This window comes from Cucurbita pepo, chromosome LG12, assembly GCF_002806865.2.
Source record: "Cucurbita pepo subsp. pepo cultivar mu-cu-16 chromosome LG12, ASM280686v2, whole genome shotgun sequence".
NCBI lineage: Eukaryota > Viridiplantae > Streptophyta > Magnoliopsida > Cucurbitales > Cucurbitaceae > Cucurbita > Cucurbita pepo.
In genome coordinates, this window is record NC_036649.1 from 9,304,825 (window position 1) to 9,322,910 (window position 18,086).

At 34.8% G+C, this 18,086-nt stretch overlaps 3 protein-coding genes across 4 annotated transcripts; 1 reads left to right on the top strand and 2 right to left on the bottom strand.

The window, feature by feature from the left end:
• Positions 1-3,624: 3,624 nt before the first annotated feature.
• On the bottom strand, positions 3,625-13,368 carry LOC111806927 (AUGMIN subunit 3). Its single transcript, XM_023692456.1, has 18 exons — positions 13,045-13,368; positions 12,879-12,915; positions 12,696-12,799; positions 12,426-12,621; positions 12,071-12,137; positions 11,222-11,325; positions 10,246-10,330; positions 9,883-9,937; positions 9,028-9,159; positions 8,568-8,637; positions 7,802-7,859; positions 7,627-7,682; positions 6,686-6,838; positions 6,285-6,396; positions 6,057-6,198; positions 4,895-4,970; positions 4,502-4,597; positions 3,625-3,897 (listed from the first exon to the last, which is right to left on the bottom strand). Exons 1-18 carry the CDS (start codon positions 13,218-13,220, stop codon positions 3,766-3,768), a joined length of 1,851 nt encoding a protein of 616 aa, XP_023548224.1. The 5' UTR covers positions 13,221-13,368; the 3' UTR covers positions 3,625-3,765.
• Positions 13,369-14,230: 862 nt separating this feature from the next.
• LOC111806460 (protein FAR1-RELATED SEQUENCE 5) lies at positions 14,231-16,682 on the bottom strand. The gene is made up of 3 exons (XM_023691787.1): positions 16,304-16,682; positions 15,681-16,156; positions 14,231-14,489 (listed from the first exon to the last, which is right to left on the bottom strand). Coding segments are annotated over exons 1-3 (678 nt in total). The 5' UTR covers positions 16,305-16,682; the 3' UTR covers positions 14,231-14,288.
• Positions 16,683-17,053: 371 nt separating this feature from the next.
• LOC111806461 (glu S.griseus protease inhibitor-like) lies at positions 17,054-17,615 on the top strand. Of its 2 annotated transcripts, none has more exons than XM_023691789.1 (2): positions 17,054-17,156; positions 17,318-17,615. In XM_023691789.1, exons 1-2 carry the CDS (start codon positions 17,138-17,140, stop codon positions 17,512-17,514), a joined length of 216 nt encoding a protein of 71 aa, XP_023547557.1. In that variant the 5' UTR covers positions 17,054-17,137; the 3' UTR covers positions 17,515-17,615. The 2 variants fall into 2 exon arrangements, with proteins under 2 accessions (XP_023547557.1, XP_023547558.1); XM_023691790.1 differs by having other exon boundaries at positions 17,063-17,156; positions 17,321-17,615.
• Positions 17,616-18,086: the final 471 nt, after the last annotated feature.

Sequence of the window (18,086 nt, forward strand, 5' to 3'; positions counted from 1 at the left end):
ACTTTTGAATCCAATAAAAACCCTTTTTTGGGATTTTAAATTCACGCAAAATATATATATATATATATATATATATATATATAGAAATGGAACTACTTTTGTCTTTTTCTTTTTCGTATTTTATTGACGTGTAACAGTTAAGTCTATTGCTAGTATATATTGTTCGTTTTAGTCCGTTAAGTATCACTGTCAGTCTCACAGTTTCAAAATGCGTATATTAAGAATAGGTTTTCACACCATTCTAAAGAAATGTTTCGTTCTCCTCTCAACTAATGTGGGGTCTTACAATCCACTCCCGGGCTTAGCATCCTCACAATCACGCCACCTTGTGTCTGACTCTAATATCATTTGTAACAACCCAAACCCACCACTAGTAGATATTATCCATTTTAGCCTGTTACATATCATCAGTTTCACCGTTTTAAAACGCATATACTAGAGATAAGTTTCCATAGAGACTGTCTCATTTGGGATCTCACAGACATCTTAGATATTGTTTGATAAATTATTTGTTTTTTTAAAAAAACTTACAAACATAACGTCCACCTGTAAGTTTTTTTTGTCGTTTGATTCATTTCCTACGAACGTTATTCAAACAACAAAATGATGATCGAGTAGTAGAAGAATCTAGGAACTATCTAAGTTTGAAATTTAGAGGTTTCTTGTTTGGCCATCATTACATTATTCATTAAAAGCATTAATGATTTCATTATTTTGACACAATCATTATGTAATTAAGTGAATTTATAATATAATCTTAGAACCCACTCATCAAATCTTTTGAATCTTTTAATTCTTTTTTGGGAACTGAAATTGATGTAAGTATTACCCATCTCCTCTATTATCCAATTACTTTATGTCTTATCTAAACCCCACTTTTTAATATTATAATTCTTTTTTTAATTAAATTATTTAAAAAGAAAATAGATCTGAAACTGTATAACAGTGACATAGAACCGATGGTAATCTAAATTTTGTTTACCTCCCGTAAGCTGCTGTTATTGTCTTTTTGCTTGCATCACGTATAACACCAATTTCAATCTCTCAAATCTTGCTTTTAGAACTTTCTTTCGAAATCTCTCTTCCCTCGTTTTCTAAAACTTTTTTCTTGAACCGGGGCTAGAGGCTCGAGCATACGTCGCTTGGCTGTAGGCAACGCAAGAACGAATGGGTTTAACTCACTTTCTTGTTGGGAAGTGCGATTGTCATCGCGACACAGTTTGAGAGTATTAATGTTTATAATTTAAACGATATTAATGATGAAATTTTAAAATTAAAAGATTAAGGTTAAAATGATAATTAGGGATATAAGAAATTACATTTTAGGGGAAAAGGTATGTATTGACTTTGATGCTCAATTTTTGATGTCTTTCTTGGTTTGCCATCATTATGTTTCACTTTAATCATTTGAAAATTTTCACACAATCATGATGCCCATAGCTGACTTTGTTTTTCATCTTATAAAACTTTCACATAACCATAATGCACTCAAACAAACTTTTTGGAAATTTGTGGAACGCTTTTTCGGGATTTTAAATCCGAACCAAAACGTGCTTTTTGGAACATAACGTATTTACGTATCTCGACGACGAGTTTCTGTGACGAACTAAGTTATGTCTTGTCTCGAACATACGTTTTTGTATGTTATGTATGGATAAGAGAGAAGTACATGAATGAACCGAGACCATTTTCAAATCATATCGATTTTGGAGATATGAAAGTGTAGTCTAGATTTTGGGACAATTCTATGCTGAGTGAGTGAAGACAAAACATCCTAAGATGATTTGTGTTTTGGTCATGTCAGAAACGATATAGGAAATTGTCGGAATCATCAAATGACGAATGCATATCCCAAATCAAATATATACAGACCGTTGATTAGAACATAGCTCAATTGGTTAACTAATCGAAATCAAACCCATATTTGTTTGAAGGTGGGCCCAACTTGTATTTTTAACTTTTTCCTGTCTTTCTTGCTTTGTAATCATTACACTACACTTCACATTTTTCGATTCAATATTTTCACATAATCATGATGCACTTATAAGACTTTTTAATCTCAAAAAAACTTTCACATAGCCATCATGGGCTCAAATTTACAAAAACTATATATATATATATATATATATATATATATATATATATATATATATATATATATATATATATAATTGGCATTGGGTTTTGTGATTTGAATAATTTTTCAAGAACATATTGATTATTGTTATTTGTCTTTAGTGTGAGAGTCAATTCACCTTCTCCTTTTCTTTCTCATTTGTCACTCTCTTATTCCTTCTAGGGTTTCTCACACTCTATTCTCCCCTTTTGTCCACTCACATTTTTAACATTAAAAAAAAATAAATAAATAAAAACCCACAAGTGGAACTATGATTGTCTTCACACTGCCAAAACAGTTCATTTGTCATATTAAATCTCTAACCTTGCTTTTGCAATCAAGCATCCCCAGGTGATGTATTGTAAACAGTTACATACAAACATATATACACACAAATGATGTCAACTATGAAGCTTGCAAGGCACGAACTCGAGCAGTCAGTTCCCGAACTTGATTCCTCAGGCGTTCAGGATTGCAAAAGAAGTCAACGAAAACTCGTCGTTGTAGCCCAACTTCCTGAGAGTGATGTTTTACAATCTGCATGCCATAGTAGAATGTAAATCAGACATGTCGCGATGGTAATGTACAATTAAAGTGCGTGGGTACGCTTCCACTTCACATTTTACGTAAAAGTACTAGCAGAAAGTCTGGCAAGANTATATATATATATATATATATATATATATATATATATTTAGATTTTAAATTTATACACAATATTTTAAATTCATAGGGTTTTTTTTTTCTAAAGAATAGATTATACGTCAAAGAATTAATAGTAAGAATGTGACGCCCGAATAAAGAAGACTATATTCGAATGAGAGGAATCTTAAGAATAGGAGAGCTAAGAAAGACTTAAAAAAATTGAAAGTCGATACTATATCGACAATGTGCACTTTCCTTTTCAGTGGCTCAATCATAGAAACTTTATAGTTAAATGTATTTTGCTCAGAGTTAGAATAGAATGAGTAAGTAATGTGATCATGTCAAAGAGCATGCACGAGATACCGAGGCGAATAGAATGAATAAGTAATGTGATCATGTCAAAGAGCATGCACGAGATACCGAGGCCATCAGGTGCCAGATTCGAATTTTAGATTCTGGGCATAAGTCTTTACACAAATTCAAGCTCATAAGCATTCATCTTTGGCCTTTCGTTTCTACCTCGTTTCATTGGATACTTTTGTCGAATCAGAGCAGCAATTTTGTCGTGAAAGTAAAGAAATCCTAAAGCGGAAGAAAAAGAATATATTTGAAAGAGAACGAAAACGAAAGGAGTCGTTTTGAGATAGGTTGGAATTGGCATTGGGTTTTGTGATTTGAATAATTTTTCAAGAACATATTGATTATTGTTATTTGTCTTTAGTGTGAGAGTCAATTCACCTTCTCCTTTTCTTTCTCATTTGTCACTCTCTTATTCCTTCTAGGGTTTCTCACACTCTATTCTCCCCTTTTGTCCACTCACATTTTTAACATTAAAAAAAAATAAATAAATAAAAACCCACAAGTGGAACTATGATTGTCTTCACACTGCCAAAACAGTTCATTTGTCATATTAAATCTCTAACCTTGCTTTTGCAATCAAGCATCCCCAGGTGATGTATTGTAAACAGTTACATACAAACATATATACACACAAATGATGTCAACTATGAAGCTTGCAAGGCACGAACTCGAGCAGTCAGTTCCCGAACTTGATTCCTCAGGCGTTCAGGATTGCAAAAGAAGTCAACGAAAACTCGTCGTTGTAGCCCAACTTCCTGAGAGTGATGTTTTACAATCTGCATGCCATAGTAGAATGTAAATCAGACATGTCGCGACTGTAATGTACAATTAAAGTGCGTGGGTACGCTTCCACTTCACATTTTACATAAAAGTACTAGCAGAAAGTCTGGCAAGGCTCTTATAGTTTTTAGTTCAACCTATGAGATTGGGAGATTCGAACCTCGAACTTCTAACCACTTAATCGAGGATATATATCTTAACCAGTTGAACTCGTGTTGGCAAAGTCGATATTATATTTAGTAGGTGCTTCTCTTCGTGATAATGGGCAAGAAAAACAACAAAATTTTCAGAGGACGTGATAGCTCTTATAGCGATATTTAGTCCCTTGTTAGATTCTTTGTTTCTCTTTGGCCTCCTATTTCTAGGCTCGTTTGTAATTATTCACTCGGTCTTATGTCTCTCGACTAGAGAAGCCATTTCTTGTAGTTGAACAATGAATATAGGGAAAACTCTTTGTAAAGCATAAAATATTTCATATCTGATGACAAATAGATATTATGCAATTTGTATAGCTAACAGATCTATCTGGTTGTTATAATAAAAAGTATGGTAAGTAAAAACCAAAGATTATGAAAGAGACAGTGAAAAGAAAAAAATTACCTCATTCTTTTTACAGTGCTCCAAGGTAACCTCTTCAACTGCAGAAGATAGTTTGGCGTTTATCTTTTCCATCTCATCCAGCTCTTTCATTAAGGCCTAGAAAACATAGAATGTCCAGAAATGAAGAACAATTGTGCAAAAATGAAAGCATATCACAGACAGAAAGACAATCTAAACACAAAGGGTAACAAACTAGATGCACTAATGAAGGCATAATTAGCAACAATATGATAGATCAGGTTAACTTAGACGACTGCAAAGACTTTGAAGTGTTGAACATCCTGTTTTGATGTTTTGAAAAAAGGAAAAATATGTGGTCTTATAAGGGTGTACAATGATTCCAACCAGTTTCATACAAGGATAACTAAAATATGCATTCGATAAGAGCAATACCCGTGGCGTCAGTATTGGTTGTGCAGTTGTAGAAGAGGCAAAGAGTAATTGCTGCAAACTTTGAATAAGAGAGCACCTACAATTAATAACAGAAAGAATCCTTTATTATTATTATTAAAAAAAAAAAAAAAAAAAAAAAAAGGAACATGAAGTGGACAGATATATAGAAGATGAAACACATTAACCATAATCTGAAGCTGACCGGTCGGGTCATAAGATGATTTAAGAACTGGACAATTCTTACAATGAAAAAAAATATCAACACACAATTCAGCATGGTGACAATTACTAACATACAACTCACAATCCAGATATCTGCTAAGTGAGAGCTCATAAGTCAATCTCCCTCCTCTAAATAGACTTAGTAACTCTAGTGAGCTCATAGATCCTCCCCTCCTTAATGCTTCCTTTAGCTTGCCAAACTCAAGGGAAGCCTCTCTCTTCTTATCCAGATAGGTTCTAGATTCGCAAAAGGAAGGTCAACCAAATCTTAGGATCCAAGATCCAAAAGGCTGTTGATATAGTGTAGTTAAGAATAATTTCATAGTTGTCTTTTGAGTTTATTTGACACTCGAGTTAGTTTTAGTTGTTGTTAATGGGTTTTAGCTACTTATTTTGTTTGTTAGAGGTTAGTGCACTTACATCCTCTGTAAATGGGCAGCTAATGTCTTGCATTAGCTACAAGCTTTTAAAGTTTAAATAATTGTTTAAGATGAAGTCAGAAGAATAGACCAGATTTCTTGGTGACTCTACAAAATTCTCTTGTAATCACTCATGATCTACTACAGTGACATACTGACAATCCTTTTTTTACCTCAGACTAGTACACATCGACAAGATAGTTTCTTAAACGATTGTGCTTATTCGAAAATTCAGCTAATAAACACTATAGCTCCACGCCATATCTTGACCTTCATTTCAACACTGGCTCCTCCATCAGTTAGAGCCCCTTGAATTATATATGTAACAGTCCTTCAAAACTAGTACTTGATTGCAAGAGTGAATAGATGGTCAATGGCTATTCCTTTGGTCCAGCAATAATTTTCCAGTGTCAGCCATCAAACTTTCATTGCTTCATTTGATTATTATTAAGTGCACAAAAAAACTAAAGGCATGACAGATATATGGATTTGACACTTGTATAAAGGAACAGGATACTAACAGATCATTGATGCATCTGTTTCTGTCGCCTGGGAGGGAGTTCTCAAGATCAGATTGAAGGGTTCTCAAGTCTGAATGAAGACTAGATATCTGTTGAATAATGCCGGGAGCAGACACATAAGTTGATGCTCCAGCCTGGATATCTGTACAAGTCAATTAAAAAGTTTTATGCTTAATAGACCTGTATTGAATTTAAACTGTGGATGTTCAAATGGAAGATTATCCTTACTTGAATGTATGCTTAATAGATCTCTGACGCCATGCAGAAAATTATCACGATCATCAACCGCACCTTGTTCTTGTACATCAGAAGCAGCTTGAATCAGTGCAAGACAGCGACCCTGTAGTGACATTAACAATAATCATGGAACACTCAAACGGTAAAATACTAGGATGTGTTCCAGACTAGAGTTTTATTAATGGCCATAAAGAAGGCAGACTATCAAATTAATTAATTAGAAGCTAACATCAAGGAAAAATAATTGTGAGCTCAGACTCCAGATTTCTTCGTCATTATATTATTTGCAATAAAAATGATGTAAGCAGATAAAATTTAGATGCATGAAACAATTAGAGTGAACGATATAGTTCCATTATTGCAAAACAAATATTAAAAGACGAGGTCAATACCACTCGTCCCTTGGTGGCAGATAAATATGCTTGAAGTTCTGACTCTATAACTTTAAGCAATGAATATGCTCCAAGCATATTCTTCTTTTCCAGTTGACAAGCTATTTTCAGGAATTGATGCCTAGCAAGCTGATTGACCAGATGACTGATGAACTGCAAGACGAAATTAATAGTGTTGGTGATACAAAACATTTTGAAAAATGTGAAACTGTAATCACAGAAGCATGACCATTGGAGGTACAAAAACCCTGATTCCATAATAGCAAAGTTTCCTCATTTAGTTTTATAACCACAGATGAATCTTTGGAACAAATTTTCCAAACATCCATCCACTTGGGGAAGACTAGTTATACCAACACAGAGAAACATCAATTTCTTTCACAAATCTCCCCAAACATGTACCAAAAATTTGACATCTCGTACAGAATACAATCATTGGAGGTACACTGAAATCTTGCTCCCTTTCTGAAAAAAAAAAAATAGTTTGACCAAGAAATTGATAGTTCGATTTAATCTAGAAAGATTGATGCTGTTAGAATAGGTCGGTAGAAAATCAGGTTATTTAGATCTTATATAAGCCTGGCTCCTTTGTCCATTTGTCAAAATTTGTGGCTAGAATTCTCTCGTAGACCTTGTTGATAGAAAGAAACCAGAATATGTAACGAAACTTAGAAACATATAGATAATAAATCTGAGTTTTTCCAATTTATAGCCTTTAGTTGGAATGCCCTCCACTTATACATGCAAACTAGCCTAGACACTCACAAATATGAAAATAAAAAATACAAACAAAATGAAACATAAATTTTGAATCCCAAATAATGATCCATAAACATACACTTCAGAATGTTTCAAGCCAACCATAAATTCATGGGGAAAAAACATCTATACCATGTAAGTTCTAAGTTTCATGAATACATAATAGTAGATATTGAGCATACCACTTTCTGTCTATCAATGTAGTACTCTTGACGCATGACCTTCAAATCATAATCACCTAATTGATTTAATAACAAGGTACATTAGAATCATTGACGACGGTGATAATAATAAAAATACTAATACTAATCCAACATTAAAAAAAAAAAAGAAAAAAAGACTACAGTAGTTTCGTACCTTGCAAAATGTACGTGTCTTGCAATTGAGCCAATTCCCAACAAAGATCAGGAATAGTCTAAGGGAAAAATGGAGTTAGATAAGAGTTACACAATCGACATGTATCATTTTGTACCCATAAGATAAGACTGGAGGAAGGAGCCGATTACTGTACTGAGCAAGTGTTTGTTTCTTGTTAAAAAAAAAAAACACTTATATCATATGCTCTACCATAAATTTTTTGAAAAGGATGGTTTCTACAGAAAGAGAAGGGAAGTCCGCGGATTAAATTGAAGAATCAAGATATGAGACTGGAAGCTATTGAGGAAATCTGAATTGCTCACCAATTCTAATAAATATGAGTACAAAGGATTCTCCGTGATACACTCTAGGAGTTGGGATGAGCTCTATAGGAGTTCATTGGCCAAATGCTAATAGTGCATTGATACATAAGAACTAGTGAATGAAATGCTCTAGTAATGAAAGAAAAAAGAATCATGGTTTAATTACAATAGTCTAGGATATTATCAGATTGAATAAGTTTAAATTCCATCCCAAACTGAACTAATTGAAGGTAAAGCATCGTAAGGATAGACCCTAGAAATCCAAACACAATCTCCAATCAAAAAGATAAACCATCTAAAAATAGAGTAACATAAAACAAAAAGAATAGCTATGATCTAAATTGCAACTAAAACTGTATGAGAGCAATTCAACAAATAAGCAGAAAAAACAGTCAGCGGACAGAAACAGCAAATAAAACTTGAGGCTCAATTCATGTACAAACCTCAGATAACAATTTCTCCTCTTTATCATAGAGATTTGAAAGTTCCCCTACCAGTTCAGAGTGCTTTCTCCTGAGAAAATAAACATCATTTAGCTAATCCAGTAAATGCATCTAATTTAAATCTTCAAATTCCAAATCTATGAAATCTGTTGGAGACAAGTAAAATGTTTGACCCCATAGAATTTTAGAATGCCAAACTAATACATTGCCACAAAAAAAACTAAAAAAGACAAATTCAACCCAAAATCTTTCTCAATTCTCTGATTAGTCTTCAAAAATAAGTTTAATTTTATGAAATTTCAACTTTAACTTTCAAATTTGATATTATTTAACAACATTCTTCTTTAAATATGTTGGCTTTCTTTAATGTATTCCTTCCTCCTACCCAAATTTGGTATTAAACAGTTAGAAACAAACCTAAAAGATCTTGAATCATAATTAATGCCCTTCGAAAGTATACCTCAGAGAATGGAGATCGAGATGAATATGGGCTTCGTCTGACGTAACTTGCGACTTGAGAACCATTAGAATAGCTTGCTGCTTTGCATTTTCAACTTGAGCTTCGACCCATTGTCTTTCACTTGTCCCAAAACTATAAAACAAAGACGTGTCCCAAACCGTCATTTAAAGAATACAAGTAANAAAAAAAAAAAAAAAAAAAAAAAAAAAAAAAAAAAAAAAAAAAAAAAAAAAAAAAAAAAAAAAAAAAAAAAGAACGATACATTCAGATCCAAAGCACTAAAGAGAAATCACATGTAAAGAGAGAACCTCTAATTAGAACTCAACGAGTATCAAAGGACCATATGAAAGGTAAATCAGCACAAAAGAGAAACAACATACGGCCCCTCAATCATGATGGATGTTTTAGAATCTAACGCATAACCATTTATCATAACAAATACTGAAACAGTAAAAGCATGGTCCAGATGAAGGACGTGGAAACTGTGCCAACAGTATATAAACATGATTTGGCATTTAGATCTTGTTTCTGAGAGAAGGGAAGAAGAGGATGGGGTTACACATTAAAAATAAAAGTAGCAAATCTCATAAAACTGTTGGACAATCCTTCGAAGAAAAACGTTCTTAGGTCATGTTAAAACATGTACGATTTGAATTGGACTAATGAGAAGGTGTTTCTTATTCAAAAAAAGATTAAAGCAGACCATATGTAAATCTTTTGAATCATGCTTAAAAAATTTCCACATTCTCGAGGCTAAAGAACCAATAACTTTTCAACACGAGTGATCACTTAGGAATAAAGCATCAATTCAAGTAAGCAAGTAATGCACTTGACTATAGGATAAGAAATAAATACATTGAGCGTAGCCTTTGCAGTTCAGATACGCGTTGATGATGGGATGTCTCCAAATCTGCATGAAGAAAAACCAAGCAATCTAAGAATCCATGAAATCAATCATAAGGGCATTGCATGACAAAGGACTCAGATCGCTCACCTTCCCCTCAATCTAAAAGACAACATTTTGCCAAAATCATTATAAAAAAAAAAAGAACCACAAGTTTAATTAAGTGGTTCAAATTTATAAAAGCTCATACGGTACAAGAACCTGATGTGCAAAGGAAAAGGTAGTAGATCACGATGTTCAACATATTCATAACTACTGAAACTAAAGAAAAGTTCATACAACTAGAGGTAAAATAAAGCTTACAAGAAACATACCTCTTACTAAGATATTTGACATGTCATCAAGACTCACCCATGAACATTTGGACTTGCCCTCCTCAGCAACTAGTCGATAAGGCCCCTGACCATAATTGCAGGACAAAAACAATGAAAGGAAATTATAAGGTAGAAGTTTGGTGAATGTCACACATTAATTTGTAATTTCATCAATATCAATGAAATTAAATATTTTTCATTAAAAAGGATAATAACATTAAAGACAATAGAAAAAGAAAAGAAAAAAGATGTGCTTGTCCTGTGGAGCCTTGAGAAAAGTACTAGCATTTTTAAAGAATTTAAGAGACTGGGAAGAGGTTTGATCTCTACCTAGGCTTAACACATCCATTTAGGGTTTTTTGTCCAAGGATCTTGCTAACCCTTATCATCTTGAATTGGAGTTCTTTTTGCATAGTTAATCGTTTGGCTCCTTTATACTTGGTTGTTTTTATATGCTCTTATGCGTTCTTCCCTTTTTCACAGTGAAACTTGGCTTTCCATTTAAAATGTATAAATATTGTCACAAATAGAACTTCAACTTTTGTCCTTAATTTTGTCAGCCTTCATAAAATAGATAGTAATTTGATATTGTTGGCTTTCGTTATTTCTTAGAACGTAAGGCTTCAAGCTTCTGTGTGCTCATGAAAGCATAAACCTCGTGTTCAAATAAGGCAAAAGATTCTAGGCTACAATTTGAGTCTTGCTTCAAGTCGCAAAGCATTAGACTCAAAACCTTTTAAAACATTGGTATTTCTCCAATTCTAAATTAAATAGCTCTTCTGTCATTCCTTCACATGGTCATAGGGAATTATAATCTCCCTTCCCTTATTCAAATCTTGTTTTTTCTCAATGACAGTTCTATGTTTCCTATCAAAAGAAGTATCATCACAATCTGTCAAAAGTTGAATTCTTGATGGCCAAAAGTTCCTATTATACAATTTCAAAGTCAAGAGATCTAAAAATAAAATTTGCATACCGTGTCTAATTGCTTAGAAAACCACTGATTTAGCTCCTTTATGCAGGATGAATCCCCAACCAAGTATGGATGGAAGTCGGAATAAGCCAAATAGATACCATCCTCTGCACAATCAATCATGTTCATAACTTGCACAAGCAGGAATCAAAGAGAAAAAATGAAAATGAAAAGAGTTTGTTCAAAAATGAATTAAACTTGGACTATTATCTAAGGGATTGGAAGTGTCAATGTTGTACCAAGCAAATGGACACGCATGATGCCCAAGCTTAGTAGTGATTAGAATCATTTGTTACAACGCATACATGGATTGGATACACTTACAAGTCAGATGAAATAACACAACTAAACGTACCTCTTCTGCAACAATCCTACCCAATCTTATTAAATAGGAAAGAAGAATAATAAGAGCAATTAGACAAACCACTCAAAGAGAAGCCTCTAGAACATATCAGATCATGTAGCACCTCATGCGACAGTTTTCACCACACTTTATCTTGTGCATGAACATCTTACAAAATCAACAACCATATTAACACTTCTTTTTTAATTTTCTTTTCTTTCCCTTTTTTTTCTTCCCTTGAGTTCAACAACCATATTAACACTTTCTCAAGCATTTAAATTTCCGAAACAACTAACAAAGATTGGTGATGACATTTTCCTGAGAGACAATGAGGTTATAAGAAGGGGTATTGCAAAATGCAACGGTATGTTTCTAATCGCACACATACACATGACATAGAATCAAGATATAAGCTTAAATTTGATTTAAAATATCTGGCCAAGTCAACCTTAAAGTAGTAGAATAAAAACTCATCATAAAAAGTGGTACATGAACAACTAAAATAATACCATCGCCGGAATGATAATGAGCCAACTCTTGAGATGTGGACGCAATCCTTCCAAGAACAGCATTCATCTAAATTACAAAAGAAAAGAAAAGAAGAACATTTTAAGATGCCTTCGAACGAAATAATTCACCAAGTAATTTCTCAAAGAGAATGTTCACAGTTACAACAACCTATTTTTTAGGGGGAAATATGACACTAAATATAACTTTAATTGTCCCTTTGCTGCTGGCTTGCTCATAGGACTTATTCAGAAATGTCAAGATTAATTGGTGTCTTCCCAATAGGGCCCTAAAAGCCTTATTTCAAAAACACCTAAAAAACCCTTTAATAAAATGTTCACCTCGTTGTTTTCATACCTCTAAATTCCTTGCAGAAATGCTATCATCTATACTTGTTAATTGTCCATTGACACTAGAAGTTGCAGCAACTCGCGCCCGTCTCCCTTGGGTCAAAGTCGAAGCTTCACGTGTAAGCATATCATATTGTGACTGGAGATGTCTAAGTTGTCTTTGTAACTCTAATGCTTCAGATTTATATGCGAGAGTTGCTTCTCTACCAATGTTGCAAACAAGATTGTAAAAATCAAACATAAGAACCAATATTAAGTAGTATACACAATATGGTACCTTATCTCCTTCAGCCCTTCTTCGCCTCCAAAGAAAGCGTCTTGGTTGTCCCGTCTAGACGAAAAGGCCGAAATGCTATCATAAGCCGAATCCAAATCCTCCCCCTGTTCGACATATCCAACAATTAAAACCGAACGATTCTTCTAACAAAACAAAACCATACTGAAAATCTACAGAATTCACCTCCAAAAGCTTTCCCTCTTCCAGGAATTGCCCATACCTAGATATCACATAGCAAAATGACACTCGCCGATGAGCAAAATTCAAGCTCATCACAAACATTCACAAATTAACAAGAAAAAAAAACAAAGAGAGAAAGGAAAAAGGCGAAAAGTGGAGAAGAAGTTACTGGGAAAGCTCAGCAGGGGAGAGGACGTTGGAGGGACGAAGGCTAGAGCAGATCCAGTCGAGAATGGAGCGAGCATCGTCGTACTGAAATGGCCATTCGAAACTGTCGGGGTCCAATGCCTGTGCGCCCTCATACCCCAATTCGCCCAACAAACCACACAGCCTCGCCCCACTCATCTGCTGCTGCCTTCTGGGTATCCACAATTTCTCCTCCTCGATCGATCTTCGAGCGAAATTTGAAGTCTGCCGCCCTTTTCCGGTCTGGGATTTGAATGTCTATCGAAGTACTCTGAGATTTTCTCAAAAGTATTACCATTTACCTTTCACGATAGTGGGGATTTTTTTTTTTTTTTTTTTTCATGAACACTCCAATTTACCGTTCTCGATATCTACAAATTTAAAATTAAATAATATAAATACCCAAATTTGTTAATCTTAAAACTTTAAATTTTTTCATTCAAATAAACACAAATTAGAATGCTACGTAATATGAACTATATAAAAATTTGATAATGATATCATTTATTATTTTCTTAAAACCATTTTCATAATAAAATTAACTTCTGTCATAATAACTTCGTTTCGTCCCTTCAAATCGAACCTTTCGTTTTCTTCATTTCTCTTTAAAATCAAACCTCTCGTCTTCTTCATTCATCCCATAATGTTTCGAGCTACTTAACCTCTCGTCTTCTTCATTCATCCCATAATGTTTCGAGCTACTTAACCATTCTCACTTCGTCTTCCTTTACATTTTATATTATTAAAGTTCATGAGCTTCTCTTTCTTTCTTTTCGGTAACTGTGTGAAGGAAGACCTTTTCTTCTAAGCTCCACTGGAACCCTTCTTCTTCGCCTATGGCCACGCTTGTTCGCCTATAAGATCATCCCTGGGTGCTGCCGTGCCACGAGGCACGACCATGAAAGTAATGAAAAAGAAAAAGTTATTTAGTTGGGCCATCTGCTCAAGATGTTCGAGTTTCACTTCTTTGAATCTCTTTTCAAATCTAGAAAGAAGAAAATTAATTATGACCCTTGTCAAGCAGCTAATGAATTTACTCTCTTTCCCTAATTTCACTCTTGAACCTTCACCCTGGGCCCTTGATCTGTGGACCAAGGGCGATATTATTAAACTTTAGCCATACAAATCACAAAATGGGAGGGAAAAGGGCAGGATTAATGAACAATATAAACAGTAATAATAGAAAATTTTACAAAAATATATATATATTCTCTTTGGATTCTGTTGTTAGCTATTTGAAAATGTATTGCTTTTTGATTCAATATCTTTCACACTTTGAACAATGTCATCTATGTTTCTTGCCAGATGATTCGAGTGTTCTTCCATGTCTCTTAATATCATGGCAAGCTGTTCTTGATAAGCTGCGCATCGCTTTCGTTCTAGCTGCAGTTCGGCAGTTAATTCTCGAATTTTTGCATCTTTCTCATCCTGAAATAATAGTAACAGAAACATGAAGATATATAAACAATGTATCTTGTACACTATATTGAGTTCATGTGTAGAAAAAGGAGGTAAAAATCAAGACACTTCCCTTTGGGATGGGGGAGGGGATTCAGTACAGCATACATAATACTTAAGAAACATGTGGAGCATGTGTTGGAGATTGATCCTTCGACCTCAAAAGCCAAGATAGCATTTCTCACTATAGTGAAGCTTTTGAAGATCGTGTAAAATCAAAGGACTGTGAAGCTTTTGTCATTACAATAAGATGCAAGACCTTTAAGTTGTTTGAGAAATCAAGAAATCAAGAAGCTCAACGCTCAAAACCACACGACATGGTTTATCTGCTTGGAGCCTTACCTCTAATGGAAGTAGGATGTAACAGTACAACTCAACCGCTAGCATATATTGTCTTCTTTGGACTTTCCCTTTCGGGCTTCCCCTTAAGGTTTTAAAACACGTACGCTAGAAAGAGGTTTCCACACCCTTATAAAGAATGCTTCGTTCCCCTCTCCAACCGATGTGGGATCTCACAATCCATCCCCTTTGGGGCCTAGCATTCTTGCTGGCACTCGTTCCCCTCTCCCATCGACGTGGGACCTCCTCGTTGGCACATCGCCCGGTATCTAGCTCTGATACCATTTGTAACAGCCCAAGCCCCCACTAGCAAATATTGTCTTAAACCCGTCTACTAGGGAGAGGTTTTCACACCCTTGTAAAGAAGGGTAAAGAATGCTTCATACGACCACCCCACCTAAAGTTACAACAACCTTGAAGAAATGGAAGATGAAGGCAGTAAGACCAAGTTTGCCAATAAAACTACAGTTCATAAAGAAACGTCCAAGCATATGGAGGAAACCACTATATGGTTTGAAACAAGCACTATAACACTGAAAATTTTCTAGTCTAGAGTGGCTATACAGTGGCTCCAATCAATTCTAATTTATTCAAAAAAAGCTCAAGATGGATGACCTGATCAGAACATGAGGCCACACACCACACCAAAGAAATTCAACAAATAAAATGATACCCATTTGCTCTTTTTGAAGCAAATGAACTTGGAAAGCTGAAGTACATCATTGAATCAAAGGTAGAATACTTAGAGAATGAGTTAAGAAACTAGAAAAACACATAATCTGAGCGTAAATGAATACAAAGTGAATCAAAGTAAGTCCTCACCCGTGTGTGTGATAGAAGAACGTTTCGACGAGCACTGGCAGGAGTAACAATCAGTGGATGATTGTGATCCTTGACGAACTTCGTTACAATCCATTTTCCAGATTTCTCTTTCTTCACAACAACCATTGCCTTACATCCTTCTCGTGTTATAGCTCGAGGCTTCCTATTTTCACTTCTTTTCGGCCTAAACTTGCGAAACCCCTCTTTGTTACAAACAAGTCGTCGCCAAACAACCGAACCATCACGCATGGACCGACGAAATGCATCAACGCGTATAATAAAACCAAGTCGTGAAGCATATGCATCGTAGAAAACCTTGGCAGACTCCTCAGATTCAAACTCCATACCTACATATGGCTCTGTATCTGAAATATTAGTCGCAATTGCCTCAGCTTCAGAAACTATTCTGGCCAAAGGCTTCCCGCTAGGGTTTTCTACAACATCTCCATCCTCGATCGCAGTGGGGATTCCATCCACTACCAGAAAAACAAGCCGAATTTTTCCGAATTCATCAAATATGGAAGAGAAATAGATACTACTTCGAAGAATCGAAGCGAGAATAGAATAAATTGATGGCGATTGCCGTAAGAACAATCTGAAGAATGCGGAATCGAGAAACTCACTTTGATTTCTCCCAATACACGAAGTTAGGACTCACTGTTCCTTGATTATTCGAATTGCATTCGACGCCAAGAATTCTTCGGAACTCAATCTCATTTCTTCTGTGTTTCCGGTCGGTGTATAGTGAATCTTGAATCGAGAAGCTTTCAGTCGCTGAAATGGAGATCTTTGGCAAACAGTGCATTTCTTTGGTGAAGTATGGGGAGTGAAAATCTATATTATGTTCACTAAAACTGTTCATCCTTTCTAATTCACCAATAAAGACGATCAGATCATTGAGTGTAGCTGACTACATTTTCTAACTACAAACTCTTAAAACTAATTTGAATTTTCAACCGAGTAAATTTCGTAATTTTTTTATGCATGTTGAGAAGAATTATAGAATTTATATCGCAAAATAAATAAATTTAATAAAGAAAACACTGTTCATCCTTTTTTATGCATGTTGATTAAGAATACAAATTTTCGGAAACGATAAGTTCTAAAAAAAGTAACATAAATAAAAAAAAAAAAAAAAAATCGAATGACTATCAAACAAAAATTATTTCTGAAGCAAATCCAAATCATAACTGTTTTTGTCTCGATCCAAAACAAGAATTACTTGAAAACTTCCAAAAGTGCTTTGGCAAGAGAAAGGTTGGAGATCATGAGTGTCCTAAGCCGAAGTGTCGTGTTTCTCCCCTTCCATTAATTCTTCTTCACTCATTAATGGCGGTTCATCCTTTCTTCACGCATTAATGGCGGTTCATCCCTCCTTTCTCCCATTCACTCTATAAATACCCCAAACCCTAACCCTAATCCAAACCCAAAGCCAACGCCTTAGCCGATTCAGAGACATGGCCCTTTTTTGCCGAGGTAAGCGAAAATGTCAATAAATTTTAAAATTCACACTCACCGTCAATTTTTGAACATAAGCTCTCGTAACTTCGAGCTTTCCTAAAATGCTTCCGAGAATATTTTTTTGATTATATGATCATTCTCTAAATAAAATTAACGCTTAATTGCAATAATTTTAGCAGGAAAAATGATGTGGCCGGAGTTGTTGGGAGCCAGAGGTGAAGAGGCGAGGTCAAGGATAGAAAAGGAGAATCCATATGTGGATGCAGCCATAGTTCGAGAAGGGAGGGTGGTGACTTTGGACCTCAGGTGCGATAGGGTTAGGATTTGGGTTAACGAAGATGGGATTGTCACTCGAGTTCCGTTCGTTGGCTGACTCAACTCAAATCATCCATAAATAAATATAACTCATGTATCATGTAACGCTAATACATATTACTACCTATAAATAAAGTTTGTTAATAAAATATTGTATAATATTACTCTTGTTTTAGTTTGACCGCACCTCAGAGGGAGAAATTCGTAATTTCTGATTTCTAAGGCCGATGACATATATAAATTGATACTCTTTTTTTTTTTAGCGGTGACTTTCTTGAACGTTTTAGCTGTAAAATTGTTCTTTGGTAATATTTTACCAAAAAATCGACACATATTAGTTATGAATCGTCATTTTGTTAATAATATTAATTATTAACAACGAGATCTATTATCATTTTTCACATGCTTTTGAAAATTTCGAGTGGGTGCAAATTCTCACAATTTATGACCTTCCATGCGATCCGTCTAGACGAGATCCTACCGTTCACTTTTTTTTTTTTTTTTTGGTACCTTTCACATCACACTTCACTCTACACGGGGAAGTGGATATTACGTCCAGCCTTACTATCAAGCTCGACCTTGAAACTTCCAGAGCCAAAAAGGAAGACCTGGATGATCGGCTCAAACTCA